General features: G+C 32.6%; 1 protein-coding gene across 2 annotated transcripts in view; it reads right to left on the reverse strand.

The window, feature by feature from the left end:
* Positions 1 to 293: 293 nt before the first annotated feature.
* The window catches only part of LOC108905928 (serine/threonine-protein kinase GL21140), a 37,466-nt gene continuing 21,767 nt past the window's right edge, over positions 294 to 15,992 (reverse strand). For both annotated transcript variants that reach the window (XM_018709002.1, XM_023454282.1), the window contains exons 3-9: positions 10,185 to 10,447; positions 9,983 to 10,134; positions 9,837 to 9,928; positions 8,063 to 8,183; positions 7,814 to 7,959; positions 7,602 to 7,748; positions 294 to 2,322 (exon numbers count right to left, since the gene is read on the reverse strand). In XM_018709002.1, coding sequence (XP_018564518.1) covers positions 2,065 to 2,322; positions 7,602 to 7,748; positions 7,814 to 7,959; positions 8,063 to 8,183; positions 9,837 to 9,928; positions 9,983 to 10,134; positions 10,185 to 10,447 — 1,179 coding nt within the window. In that variant the 3' untranslated portion in view covers positions 294 to 2,064. The remainder of the gene's footprint in view (positions 2,323 to 7,601; positions 7,749 to 7,813; positions 7,960 to 8,062; positions 8,184 to 9,836; positions 9,929 to 9,982; positions 10,135 to 10,184; positions 10,448 to 15,992) is intronic.

The raw sequence follows: 15,992 nt of genomic DNA on the forward strand, positions 1-15,992 counted from the left end.
TTACATTAATATCTACTGCATTTTACAGCGAGAAATCTATAACTGATTGTATAAAAAAGTAAAATATAGATCTAGATAGGTGTACGCTAGGCTTACATAAAATTAAATAACTATAATAAATAATACTTATACGTCGAAATAAGTCTCAGATTTTAAATTTGAAAATATTTAATTTATTAAAAACAGTGATAAGTGTACGAGACAGAAAACCGTTCCCTTTATTTCTAAATAAATAATTCCTCAATGGCAACAGCAAATTCAATAAAATAAACATTTTCAGTCCGTTTTATTTGGGGGGTACTCCAATTTCGTATTAACAATAATAATACCGTGATATAAAAAATGCACTTTGGTATAATATAATTTTCGTGTATACGTCGTATAAAGATCACAAAATTCAAAGTAAAGCTTTGGTTAAAAAGCCTAGGTGTAATGATATGCTTTTAAAAATGCTTTCGGGACATTTCACGTAGTGATTAGTAAATGAGCACATAAATTGTGAATAAATTACAAATCGGCCTTCCCGGCTACGCCCCTAACTGGTTAATGCCAGAACCGAATAAAATCACACGCTTGTGTGAGAAACATGTCGGCATTGCATCATCGGACAATTCCTGTTAATTAATAAAAAACGCTATAAACTATTTTAAAATCCATACATCACAAATTTTTTTTAGGCAGAATGCAAACCTCAAGTATTGTCAAAGTTTTTTCGTAACATCGCAACAAATCATTCAGGTTTCCTGGGTAGTACGATTATAAACTTGCTATTGAACATCATTCAGGGCCCAAAACCCTTGATATCCGGAATAATTTACATCAAAGAACTAGAGAGATAAAGAGAAGCGCATGAATAATAATGAGAAGAACGAGAAAAACGTGTAGAAGAATAATCAAGAATTCAAGAGGGAAAGGAATAGTGACAAGAATGCAAAGAATTGTTAGGATGGAAGATGAATAAGCAGCTTGAGAAGAACATTCAGGAATTGAAAAAAAAGTATAATATAATAATGAGAAGCATGAGAAAAATAATTGAAGAGAAAGTAGTATGACGGGAAGAATTATAACAAGGAATTAGGAATTAAAAAGGAGAAATAAGAACTGAGAAGAGTGTAAATGAATTTGTTAAGAATTGAAGAAGACAAATAATGAGAAGTATGAGAAGAACGTAAAAATAAATAATTAGAAATTAAAGTATAATGAGGAGAATGTAAAAAGAAATAATTGAGGATTGGAGAAAACACATCTTCAATTTTCAATTATTCTTCTTTACATTCTTCTTCTCATGTTTCTCCTTATTTGTCTTCTTCAGTTCCTAACCATTCCTCTTTGGATTCTTCTCGTGCCTCTCATTATTTCTCTTCTTTAATTCCTAATTACTCTTTACGTTCTTCTCATTGTGCTTCTCTTTCCTCAACACCTAATTATACCTCTTTGCATTATTCTCCTTACTTATTTATTGCATTCTCGAGGAGAAATAATTATGAATTGAAGAGAAAGAAATATGAGAAAAATTTAAAGAGAAATAATTGGAAATTGAAGACAAATAATAAGCACAAAAAAATGAAGAGGAATAGTTAGGATTTGAAAACGAATATGAGACAAATGCAAAGAAGAATAACTAAGAATAGAAATGGAAGGAGTATAATGAGGAGCACGAGAAGATATTAAGAGGAATAATTAGAAATGAAGCGGAAGAATAATGAGAAGTAGGAACCGATCTCGAAAAAACAATAGCAAGCCTATAAAAAAATGATTCAAAATTTTTAATTTTAATTCCACGAGCAAACCAAATTTCCCAAACCGTGAATATTTGTCGAGAGCATGGTGAAATTTCATTCCCGTCGCTCTTACTACGCCAAAAAATAACGACTATCTACGTATCAAAAAATGGAAGTCGTTTATGCGTGCTTTATGTACAATATATAAATCTCGTATTTCTCGGTCCGAGTCAACTCGATATTATATCGTTTCTACTTGCCTACTTCTGCCCCTCATCGCTCGAACTATTGCAGCTAAGTGGATTTGTACATAATTCCAATTAAAAAAATAAAGGCGCTTATTTTAACAGTTAGCAAGCTGTAGCCAGGGGTGGTCCAGGACGTCCTCGGCGGAGAACCGTAGCTCGGGCGCCAGCTGGAGCATGTGCTGGATCAGTTCCTTGGCGGAGGCAGAGACTTCATGCCAGTACTCGTCGGGGAAGTCGTACTGGCCGGACAGAATGCAGTCAAACAGTTTCTCTTGGTCGTTGTCCTGGCTGACGAAGGGCGGATAGCCGCAGAGAAGGATATAGAGAATGACCCCAGCGGCCCACACGTCTATCTATAAGGATTCGAATACTTGAGAAAGGTATCATTCAAACAAAAATGAAATTTTTTTAACCAGACATGCATAAATGAATCAGCATATTATTATTTATATAACTATAAAGGTTGATTTATAAACTTTTTCTATTGCCGTTCCCATTCCCGTTACATAGGAACTACTTCTCCAATTCGTTTACCTATAATCGTTTCTGTCCGTCATAAATGGAAACGATGAATAATAGACTACGTAAATTTCACAGGTAATGGGTACAAGAATGGCAACAAAAAAGGTTACAAGGCCTCTGTAGAAAAAATCTAGTTCACAACACACAAAATAAGTTTTTGATTTCATATGAGCCAATTCATATTGCATGCATAAAACACTTTCACAACTCGTTGCAAAAATTGTTAAAAATGAATTGATAACAGTCGAAAATGAATTTTCTTGTTTTTAAAAAATTTAAAAGGAAAATTTGATGAAAAAATCGTTAATAAACAATTTGAAAAAAAAGCAAATAATTCGATTTTTTTATTTTTTACTTTTTTACCTCTAGTTTTTTTTTTTTGAGTACGAGATAGGTACAGATAGGTATTGCTTTATTGAAAAAAAAAGTAGATAAAATTTTCTTCAAAATAAGAGGTTGTATAGTATTTTTGGATGAAAATTGACTGATAAATGGCGCTTAAACTTACAATTAGCCAATTTTTCGATTTTCGTCATGTTTATTCTTATACGTTTTAATTCTCATTTTTTGCAAAAAAGGAAGGAAATAAGACATTCAAGGATTTTCATCACGACTTGTTCGAAGGGTCATTAAAAATGAAAAAACCGTGGGGTATGATAAAGGCATAAAAATACTATTCTTAGATCGCTTGAACCTTAAACTAAAAAAGACATTCTTGGTTGATGTCGATAAAATGAACTGTTTTTGAGAAAAAACTATTTTTGTTTAATATGATTTTTATTACTTCTGTAAAGAGCAATGAACCAATGAGAATTTCATTATTATTATTTCAGTTATTTCTGTACCTATCTAAAATAATGTCCCTTTAATTTACATTTGTTTTTTTCCTAAAAATAATTAAATTACACAAAGTATTTTAAAAGTTATTTAAAAAAATCAATTTCCAGGGGTGTCCTTTAGGACCTGTATCTCCATAAGGGGACCCTCTAGGGAAAATTTTTATACGAACTTGTCATGTTATTTGAACGTTCCCTGTATAAATCCGACAGATTGCCCACATATTCTGGGACACTCTGTATGTTTCAAATTCATATTCGGTTAGTCATAATCTTGTTTCAAACTTTCCCAAATTACTATATTTTAAATTTGTACAAGGGCATATTCATACTAAGAAATTGATTATATCCAGTACTCATAGAAATAGCACAAAATTTCAGTATAATTCATAGGAAAAATTTTGTAGAGAATTGATTTTCCCATCGAAATGGCTTATTTAAAAAATTGAAAAGAAAAATTTTATGCAAAAAATCATTAACAATTTAAAAAAAGCAAAAAATATATTTTTTTATTTTTTCTACTTTTCGCATCATTTTGAAGCATATAGTTTTTTTGTATTTTCTTTGACTACTTCTACTAAAAGAAAAATTAGTCGAAAAAGTAAAAAAAATAAAAAATCTTACTTTTTGCTTTTTTTTAAATTGTTTATTAGCGATTTTTGCATAAATTTTTTCTTTTAATTTTTTTAAATCTATTTTTTTTATAATTTTTCCTCTGAACTATATTTTCTTCGTTTTCGTGCCATATTTAAAAGACTGCAAAAAATGCATTTCCACCCCTATCTTCAATTTCAACCCTCTAATTTAATAGCACCCCGCGGTTTTTTCATTTTTAATTACTCTTCGAACTAGTCAACGTGGAACATCCTTGAACGTCTTATTTCCTTCCTTTTTTGCAAAAAATGAGAATTAAAATGGATGAAGGTAAACGCGACGAAAATCGAAAAATTGGTACAACCTCTTATTTTGAAGAAAATTTTATTCAATTCTCTAAATAATTTTTCCTATGAAATATAGCGAAATTTTTCTTCATTTTCGAACTACAATTAAAACACTGAAAGGGGTATGTTTTCACCCCTATCCAATTTCCACCCTCTAATTTAATAGTACTCCGCGGTTTTTTCATCTAAAATGACCCTTTGAACGATTCATGCAATAAAATTGCTTGAACGTCATAGTTCCTTTTAACCCTGTTTTTTGGATATAATCAGTAGCCTATAAAACAAGAAACATTCTTACAAAAAACTATTCTGCAAACAAAATAAAGGAATAGTTCAGTAATGAACAAAAATTACAGAATAAAAAGCATTCCTGGTGTGAACAGAATCAGGAACGAAATGCACCATCTATGCCAACTATGGGCAGTATAAGCAATAGGGTTGGTGCTATCTATCGCAAAAATAAGTTAGTACCAAGAATATCCCCTGGGTATTTCGTTCTTACTTCACAAACAGCACCAAAATATAAAACAATATCACTAAAAACCATTCTGTAATGAACGAAAATTAGTACAGAATATGAAGTGTTCCTGATGTGAACCCAATCTGGAACGAGATGCACAAGTTATGGTGATTATATCAATGAACGTGATATGTTTTTAATTCATTTGTTACAAAAATAAGTTAACGAAAAATGTTCTCTTTGTATTCTGTTCCCGTTTTTGTTCACTTCACAAGTTGAACTAAAATAAGAAACATTCTCACTAAAAATTCATCTGAAACATGACAGAGAACGGTCCTGCAGTAAGTGAAATTAACTACAGAATAAGAAAAAAAGCAACGTATAATCTATGGCAATTATAAATGAAGTGGTATTTAATAATCAATGAGAGAAAAAAATACTGTGAATATCATTTGCATATTTCGTTCTAAGTTAACAAACTGAACCAAAAGATGAAACAATCTCACAAACAACCGTTCTGAAGCAAGATGCAAGGATGGTTCTATAATCAAGGAAAATAAATACAGAATAAGAAATGTTCTGAGTAAGAATAAAATTAAAAGATATTAAAAACAAAGGCGAATTTTTTAAAATCCATCGCAATAAGATATTTCTAAGAGAATGTCCCCAGTGTGTTCCATTCTCGTTTTTGTTCACTTCACAGATTGAAACACTGGTTAAAATGAGAAATATTCTCACCAAGAACTGTTCTGAAACAAGATACAGGAGTGGTCTCCCAATGAATGAAAATAAGTACAAAACAAGGAACGAAATGGTAATTATAAATAAAGGCAGTATTTAACAAAGAACGAAAAAAATTTGTTTCTATACATCTATACATTATTGCAGAGAATATCCTGTGTATTTCATTCTGAGTTCACAAATTGCGTCAAAAGATGATATAATCTCGCTAAGAACTCGGAAGACTGAGTATGTACAGAATAGAACGAATTTTTCAAATCCATTGCAAGAAGTTAATGCACAATGCGTGTTTCATTCCAGTTTTCGTTCAGTTCACAAACTGAACTAAAAGAAGGAAAATTCTCACCAAGAACTTTTCTGAAATAAGACACAGAACGGTCTTGCAATAAACGAAAATAAGTGCAGAAGGAACGAAATGTGCAATCTATGGAGCTCGATTCTTGACAGTGAGAGAATAGATTGTTCCCTGGGGAACGTTCCCTCATTTCGCTCTACTACTGTTCTATCACAAAATTCATACTGTATTCTTGACACAAAGAGATCGAGCCAAGAAAGTGAAGAACGAGGAACAATGTTGTCAAATGTACCGACCAATCAGAAAGCAGTAAATAGGCGGTAGAATGAAAACTAGTGATGAGCTAGTCATGAAATAAGTGCTACTTATTATTGTTATTTGATTGTCAGTGTCAGGTCTTAAAAAGAAATGAAATGGAAATCAATAAAAAACCGAAGCTAAATCCAATAAGTTCTAAACAAAAAGAACTTCTAATAGATTATATTGAGGGTAAAAAACAAATGTACACTGGGAGGTTTACACCCAGCTACACTAGAGAGACAATGAGGGCTAACTTACAAATATTTTAATACTATTTTAAGTAAATCTATTTTATTCTATAATTATTTTATTCGAGTACTGTACAATCCTTCAAGTAAACATCAATTATACGAAAGTTCCCGAAGGATATCATCACAAAACAGTAACTAGACAGACAAATTGTGGAATTCGTAATTTGTGAAACATGTCAAAAAATATAGGGTTAGGATTAATGATCCCTGCCTGTTCCCGAGAAAAAAACTATAGAAGAAATAGGGAACAATTCTTCTATCATTACTCAATAGAACACCATTCAAGAATACCGATTAATGAGTTTTAGTAGAGACACGCCCCCTTTCTCTCATTCCTTCTACTCCCTATAATTCAAGAATAAAGTCCATGGTAATTATACAAAGGCAATATTTAAAAGGGAATGGGAAAGTTACTGTTATCTTTCGCAAGAATAAGTTTTACCGAGAATATCCCATGTATTTCGTTCCCTTTTATTGTTCTTACTTCTCAAACTACACCAAATGATAAAACAATGTCACTAAGAATCATACCAAAATAAGACCCTGTAATGAACGAAAACAGGTAAAAAATACGAGATGTTCCTGGTACAAACAAACTGCAGAGGCTATGGTAATTATAAATGGTGGTGCATTTAGAATCCATGGCAAGAATAAGTAAATGGAGAATATTCTGTGTGAGAAAATAAATTCAGAATAAAAAGCAATCTTGATAAGAACAAAATCAGGAACGAAATACGTAAATTATGGCAATAATAAACGAAAGCGGTATTTGCAAGGAATTGAAAAGCTCATGTTACCTGTACTGTTAAAATTTGTCATAAGAATAGGTTATTCCCGGAAACATTCCCTGTGCATTTCGTTCCTGTTTTTATTCTAGGTTCCAATTTTTTTGTTACTGACAACATTCCTAGAATTTTCCTTTCAGTTTTGTTCTTAAAACATTTTTTACAATATTGTTAATATTGGTCAATTTGTCCCTCGTTCTTGAGAATGGACACAAAAAGTTATTTCCGAAAACGTTCCCTGTGCATTTCGTTCCCGTTTTTATTCTAGGTCCCAATTTTTTTGTTACTGAGAACATTCCTAGAATTTTTCTTTCAGTTTTGTTCCTAAAACTTTTTTTTACAATATTGTTAATGTTGCTCAATTTGTCCCTTGTTCTTAAGAACGGAAACGAAAAAATTGTAAGTTTGTTTCAGAATATTAACAGTGCTTAGAGGGAAGAATTACATTTTAATCAATAAAATTCCTTAATCTGCTCTCTCCTAAATATTAAAGAAACTTACCTTTAGCCCATATCCCGATTCCGCTAGTATTTCAGGCGCCACATAAGTCGGAGTACCGCAGACAGTGAACAAGGGTCTCGTCACTTCGCAAGCCAAGCCGAAGTCTCCTAACTTCAAGTACACAACTCTGTTACCATCCACCTCGACCTGAAAATTAATTACGATAAAAAAATCAATGAAGAATACTCTAATTCAACAACTTTGCAACGTACTAAGAGATTTTCGGGTTTAACGTCGCGATGAACAATATTGAGATTGTGTAGGTAGGCTAACGCCGACACTAAGTGATTGATCATCAGGGCGGCTTGGTCTTCGGGGAACTTCTGGGCCACCGTTATTGCATCAAACAGATCTCCGCCTGAAACAAACAAAAGTTATCTAAAAATCAGATAAGGACAATAGTTACTTCTTCTCAGAAATAGATTTAGGGAATAGGAAATCGTTATAGAGCTCATAGATACCTGCTACGTATTCGCAGACCAAATAAAGCATACATTTCGTGTCTTGCTCGGCTATTAGCGCCATTATATTCGGATGGTTCACTTTCCGGAGAATCTTTACCTCGTTCTCTATCATGTCTTCCTAAAACAAGGAAAAATAATTGATATTGTCGTCCTGTAACATCCATAAGATTCAGATCTGGTGATCTTGATGGACCGGTTGTAGAAATTAATTTCTCAATCGTTTCATTAATATGAAGTTAATGTTTAGGTGAAGATCATCGCATAATTGGATTTTAATACACTTTTAAAACCAGTTCTTATATTTTAAACTAAAATCCATGACAGTACTTTAGAGTTTGATTTACCTGGATTATAAAACTAGAAAATTGAATTCTTATTCTACATAATTTTCTTGACACATGACTTGGCAAAATTATAATTAAAATGTCCATACACTTGTAGTTTTGGAAAATAACTAGTCGATAGTGTAACTTTAAGTGGGATTCAATTTTTTAAAATAGTCCTGAGCTCTCCAGAATTCTGATCTGAAAGATACAGGGTGTTTATTAAGTACTTGTACAAACTTTAAAGGGTAAATCTTTGACTAATTTTAGGATAAAAAGTTCATACAAACATGGCTTCACAACGGCTTCGTTCTTGAGATACAGAACGTCCAAAAAAATTTGTGTTATTAACTTTCTTGTAGAAGTAGTAAAGTCTTAGTCATATAAATGACCAAAGTTTGTCACATTGCTATATAGTCAAGAAAAGACACATTTTCTCACTTGTTTTTCAAAAAATTTTAATGATTTAACTTTCAACCCGTTTTTTTACAATCCGTTTACAACCCGTTTTCAGCGACAAATACTAAGAGTACTTTTTGTACGTAAAATTGAATGGAGAATAGGTATGTTTAGTCAAAAATGACATGCAGTGCGACACAAAAAAGTTATGGTTATTTAAATCCACAGACAACCCTGTATGTGGCGCCCTCTAACATTAAACAAAAAACTAAGTAAATATTTGAGTTTCTCATCACAATACTCCCAGTTTCCCGAATTTCATGAAATTGCCATGTTATTGAACAAAAATATAATCAAAATACCAAAAAAAAAAATGTTTTGGACGCCCTGTATTTCAAGAACCAAGCCATTGCAGATCCATGTTCACACAACAAACTTTTTATCTTAAAATTCGTCAAAGATTCACCCTTTAAAGTTTGTACAAGAACTTAGTAAACACCCTGTATATTTTTTAATCAAATAAGTGGTCGAGTTATAATTTGTTTTTTAAACTCCTCTTATCTTCCGAATTCGGTTGTTACTTTTTTTATCGATTACATAAAATTATGGGTGTTAGAGCGAAATTACAATGAAAAATAATTTTGTAAAAACTGATTGTTTTTGTATGACTTTGCAAGACGTTATTTTAAATTTGTCATATTTTTTTGTTAACGTGGATAAGGCGACGAACATAAAAAATTTTTTTCAGTATTGATATTTGCCGTTTCTATTTACCTACCAATCTGATAGATATCAAATATATTTTTAAAGCATTTAAAATTTTTTATAAAAAGTGATTTTTTAAAGCACTGTGTTTAGCTTATGAATATCAGTTACTAACTTCTAACACGAATCAAATTAATTTGATAGAACAAGAATGGCTTGTGTGTGAAATAACACTCTGTCTATTAATTTTTCATTCAAGATAACCAATGTTAAAATTTTTTCAATTTTTCAAGAACTGTTTATTCAACTTGCTTTACGTCAATGAATATTCAAAATACACTTACTTTTCCTTTACACTTTGACTTGTCAATAATTTTCAGGGCGTATTCTTTATTTGTTGACGACTCCTTACACAATCTAACCACAGCAAAATTTCCTAAAAAGCAATATTTTCGTTCATCTGTTAAATACGCTCATTTTTAACACTCACCGTCTCCTATCGTCCTTCCTACGACATATTTATTTTTCAATGGGTACGGCAGAATGATATTATTATCCTCACTGAGTTTCTTCAGCAAACTTTCCTCAGATTCGTAAGTCCTGTTCAACTCCTTCTTAGGCATTTTCGGCTTGGGTCCGGCACTAGAAAAATATTTCTCGTAACGAAAGTTAGCGAACGAAATATTACTTACCCATTTCGAAGACCGGGCGTCTTCTTGTACTGCTGTATGGCCTTACTCTCCTCGAATTCCAATTCGAAGTCGTCCTGCGAGGGCCGCTCATTGCCGTACACGAAAAAGACGTCCTCGGTGGCAAACAGTTGAGGTAGATCTACGACGGGTTGTCCGGATAACGAAAAAACTTTCCTCACGGCTAATTGAGCTACTTCGGAGAATGCGCTTAGTACTTGGTCCATGCTGGACGAGTTCCTTTTGTTGAGTAGTAGTCGTAGGATCTGAAACCGAGAGAGATCCAGTGAGATCCTTCTTTGACGATTGGAGACTGAATACTAACATGTTTTGAAGAAACAATGTAACAGGTTCGAGAGTTGTAATTTGGAGATTATATAATGAATTATAACCATTTGTTTCCTAGTCATTTGTGTTCATTGTAAATATTGCGTAACAATACGTTCTGTAATTATATGATTACGGTTATTATAGTTCGTAACGGAGTCACCAGGAAGTGATTCTCTTAAATTTCTTTCCAAGAAATTGGGTGATATTTTAGTTTGCTTAACACTTAACAACTAGGTAGCTAACAAAATATTATGAAAAATTAAATATCTTAGACTGAAAATTATATAAATCCTTTAAACTTCCCTCGACACTACTCTAAATTTAAAATAATAAATTTTTCCTACTTGTTTTCTTCTTCTAATGAAGATTGTTATTACACCCCAGGACCTGCTATACTTAATTTTAATATAGGGACAAACAACATGCTTAATCTATGACAAATTTTCTCCTTAAAACTACGTTATGCATGCAAATTAAAACTGTTAATGTTAATTACTCATTACATTGCATTACATGAATAGAAGATTGATGACACCACGATGAAGGGACTGAATACGAATACAAATTTGTAATGACCAGACAAAAGGAAATTAAATATAAACAATGGAAAGAAAAGAAGACAAAAATGCCTTTAATTCAAGTAACTACAATCACAATTTTATAAAATGTGAAATTAATTCTCAAAACTATTTAAACTCTGGACAGTATTTATATAATTGATGCACATTTTAAAAAAATTGAAGTAATAACTGCACAAATAACTGAATAATAAAATTCAGCATGAGGATTTTTATCAAGAAACAACTGATTAACAAAGAAGATTTTTCATAACACATTCCTGTTTTTTTAGGATACACAATTCCAATTCAAAATTTTGATATACGGGGTGTCAATTAATTAAGTAGGTTGACAGACTTTAAGGGGCAATTCTTTGAGTAATTTTAAATGAAAGAGATTAAAAATTAAATCTATACTAATATTATAAAGAGGAAAGATTTGTATTTTTGTATGTATGTATGTTTGTTACAAATAAACTCAAAAACTACTGGACGGATTTCGATAATTCTTTCACCATTAGAATGCTACATTATCCCTGAGTAACATAGGCTATATTTTTTTATATCCCAAAATGTTTAAAATAAATGTCCATCCGTGCGAAGCCGGAACGGGCCGCTAGTATATTATAAAAATGGAACCACAAACCAATAAATTTTCAAAATGCAGGATATTGAAATAATAAAAACAAAATTTTCTAAAATACATCTGAAAACGTTATGATGATTTAAAATAAAAGTAGAAATCCATTGAATTCATAGATAAATGTGTACCAATGGTAAGTAGATATACCAGGAGTTACTTTCACTAAAAACCCCAGAAATTCAAGCCACTGATTACACAGCCACAAAAAAAAAAAGTGGTTTGTACTTTTCATGTTATCCATAGTATTTTTGCCTCCTGATCACGAATCCGGTGACAGAATTGAGCTATCACATCACAGGAATTTCCTAACCTCAAAAAACAGGTCAAAAATAGCAAAAATTCACGAAAAAGTACTAGGAAAAATACAACACTTTTTTTCTATATTCAAATGTTCATTTATATGGTTAAAACCCGCCGAACGTGAATCCGCGGTCAAAATTGATGTTTTTTTTTCTAACCTCAAAAAAACAGGTCAATTAAGGTCAGATATCACGAATTTTCAAAAAATAACAGATTCGCGCCAAATTTGGTATACGGGGGTTTTCGGGGTCGCTGATCACGGATCCGAGGTCAATTTTGCAAAATTTAAGATGGCGGATCAAAGATGGCCGAACAAATTTTCAAAAAATAACATTCGTGCCAAATTTGGTATACGGATCCAAGGTTTTGCAAAATTTAAGATGGCGGATCAAAGATGGCCGACCAAAATTTAAAAATATAACACATTCCCGTCAAATTTGATATGCGTGGGTTTTCGAAGTCGCTGATTACGAATTCGAGATCAGAATTGCGAAATTCATTTTGTAAAATTTTTGTTTACTTTATAACCTGAGTACCCAATCATGTTGTAGCGTTCTTAATAATTGATTAAATTTGTAAAAACAAATTTTGTAAATCTGATCTTGGATTTGTGATCAGTGACCTCGAAAACCCCCGTATACCAAATTTGGCGCGAATCTGTTATTTTTTGAAATTTTGGTCGGCCATCTCGACTCCGCCATCTTGAATTTTGCAGAATTGACCTCGGATCCATGATCAGCGACCCCGAAAACCCCCGTAAACCAAATTTGGCGTGAATCTGTTATTTATTGAAAATTCGTGATATCTGACCTTAATTATGTTCCAACCATCAATTCTAACCGCGGATTCACGTTCTGCGGAGTCTTAATCATATAAATGAACATTTGAATATAGAAAACAAAATTTGTTGTACTTTTCCTAGCACTTTTTCGTGAATGTTTGTTATTTTTTACCTGTTTTTTGAGGTTATGAAATTCCTGTGATGTGATAGCTCAATTCTGACACCGGATTCGTGTGATCAGGAGGCGGATAACATGTCGCATGAAAAGTACAACTTTTTTGTGTGTGTGACTGTGTTGTTTTGAAAATTGTATGTATAATGGTGTTTCCAAAAAAACACAATATCTTTCTTTTTATTTCAAAAACGAACCATTTTTGGAACATCACTTTTTTTTTAACTTTCCTTAAGGTAGTAGTAATAAACCTAACATAACTCTAGAATCTTACTCTTGCTTTGTCTTTCCCTATTTCTATAGATTTATAATGCAGAATATTTTTTTATATAAAGCTACAGTTTTTAATTCGTGAAGTTTCCGTTTCAGTTAAAAAATCTAGGATTTGGAAACCTTGCAAAAATTAGTCAATTACTGACCGTGCTTAATATTATTATAATTGATAAATAATAGAGTATGCATACAAATTATTCTCACAATCTTGGACAGGACCTAAGATTTTCATACTAGAATCAGCAGTAATAAAATTTCCAATGCCTTCTACATTCTTAAACAGAAAAAACTTTAAAATTTGAAATTTTAAATATAAAAAAATTATTACGTATATAAATCAATAAAAAAACGCCCTATATCTCTTAACCCATTTAATCCTGAAACTGTTTTTTTCCTCAAAAATTACTGTTTTTATGTAAAGTTTGTTAAAAATAGATTATTGGAGCTAGAAAAAATTGTAAAAAAAATATGGAAGCTTTTAATTGGTCACAACGAGGTGTCCTTTTAAAAGGACGGTAGGATCATAGGATACTGAGCAAGCAATATTTTTTAAACATTTTATTAGTCAAATTCTACATGGTATGGTACATGAAAAAACAATCCTTAGGGTGAAGGGCTACATTACACTTATTGCAGATAAAATTTACTTTCTTATAACAGGACGCACATCTCCGTTGCTGATCTTGATAGAGTATGAGATGATTGAGTCCATCAAAACGAGAATATTCGTGCTGTGTTTTTGGTGCCTTCGATGGTCCCCTCTTTGTAGTCCTTTTATAAGTTTCCAGTAACTCAATGGCAATTGATCGTCTAAAAGCGAGCTGATCCATCTTCCCCCCATTGCACTTTTGTAATTGCCAAGAATTTTGGACTGCCATATCGATGCAGTGGGTTAGTAATGGAAAATACCATTTTTTTCCACGTATCGTTGTTCTATACTGACTAATATTCTGGTCACTTCTATCTACGCCGCCCATATTTTCGTTATATAATTTTATCAAAAACGGTTGGTCGACTTGAATATGTTTTTTCTGAGATTGTGAAAATCTTTTGACCCTATTTAGTGGGAATACTGATGACGCATTTGAAGCCAAAGTTACGACGCTATTGTCGTTCCATTTACAGATCACCATGTTATCGTCAGCTAAGGAATAATCAAAGGCACCTCTTTCGACCTTCTTTAGTTCATGTGATGATTTTAGAGGACACTGTGGGATCCGATTCTCTCTAATTGTTCCAGTACCTTTGATTTTTCGCAGTGTAAGTTCTTTTAGAAGGGACAGAGAGGTGAAATAATTATCAAAAAATAGATGAAATGAGTGATATGGCATCTTCTGTAAAACATCAGCATATTTCAGGATCACGGCGGAACCTAATCCCATATGTTTATACTGCTCCGGTAACTTTGAGGATGAGCCTTGGTAAGGGTCAAAATAATTGATGTAACCAAGTCTTGTAGCTCCCACCCATAGCTTGTAGCCCCAACGAATGGGTTTTCCACGAATGAACTGCTTGCAGCCATGGCGACCAAAGTATGGCACCATGGCTTCATCCACACTGTGGTTTTCCTCTGCAGGCGCATGTTCGAAGAACTTTTTATTCAAAATGTCAAAAAGTGGTCTCATTTTTGAGTACCTATCATCTTTGTCTAATCGACCATTATCGTTACAGTGAATATTTTGCATTATATAATGAAATCGGTCACGAGACATGGCAGCACACACCATTTTATTGTTAGTATCCTCTAAATTTTGCCAGTACATATTTCTTCGAGAAACAATGCAATATCCACTGAGAAGCAATATACCAATATAACAATACATTTCGTTCTTTGATATATCATCATGTAGATTTTTTTGGTGTGCGTAATTATTGCTATAATGAAGAATCAAATCAATGACGTCATCGTCAAAAAACATCTTGAAAATGGTGGCTGGAGATTGCTGGTTTCGTACTGTCTGAACTGGAATCCAAGGTGGAAAATCGGGCTGCAAATCTTGAGTCTTGTACGAGAACTTTTTCATTATTTTAGGCTTGCGCAAAACGAAGTGTGACAAGGGCCTATCGTCCTCAGAATCCGAATCTTCGGATATTACAGACGTCCCTACTTTTTCCTCAGGGATTTTGATTTCTACCTCTACCCTCAATTGAGATCCAGGTAGATTTTCCATTACAACCTGATCTTCATCACCTGAATCCTCATCAGTAACGGGATCATTGGCGTTCTCCGGAGGAAAAATTATAATATCATTTGGAATCTCCGATTCACCGATGTTTTCTAATTCTTCGCCTAATTCGGCTAGGGTTAACGGCTTTTTCCAATAACTAGAAACAAGAATATATACTTATTAGCATTTACACCGAACAGTAGTGGATTTTCCTACTGTCCTTTTAAAAGAACACCTCTTTTTTATGACCACGTGCCCATGAAAATAAATAAAAACGGACTAGTATTTTATACTCAATAACTATTTGTACATTTAGCTTCGTGATGTAAGTTACAAAAACACTATTACTTATTGAAAAAACAATATTTACATACCTCCAATTATCCATTGTCGATTCGCACTTTGCAAGAGTACCAAAAATATTCGACACGTGCCGCAAGAACGTAAACAAATCACTTTTATCCTGTTTGCGGTTGCACTAATAATCATTGAAACTATACCAATAGCGACATCTAGAATTTCAACGCTGATCTTGATTTTATCGCGCTCTACATTCAGCGGCCCTTATAAAGGACGGTAGGATCAAA

The sequence above is a fragment of the Anoplophora glabripennis genome, unplaced genomic scaffold (genome assembly GCF_000390285.2).
Source record: "Anoplophora glabripennis isolate ALB-LARVAE unplaced genomic scaffold, Agla_2.0 scaffold236, whole genome shotgun sequence".
Lineage (NCBI taxonomy): Eukaryota > Metazoa > Arthropoda > Insecta > Coleoptera > Cerambycidae > Anoplophora > Anoplophora glabripennis.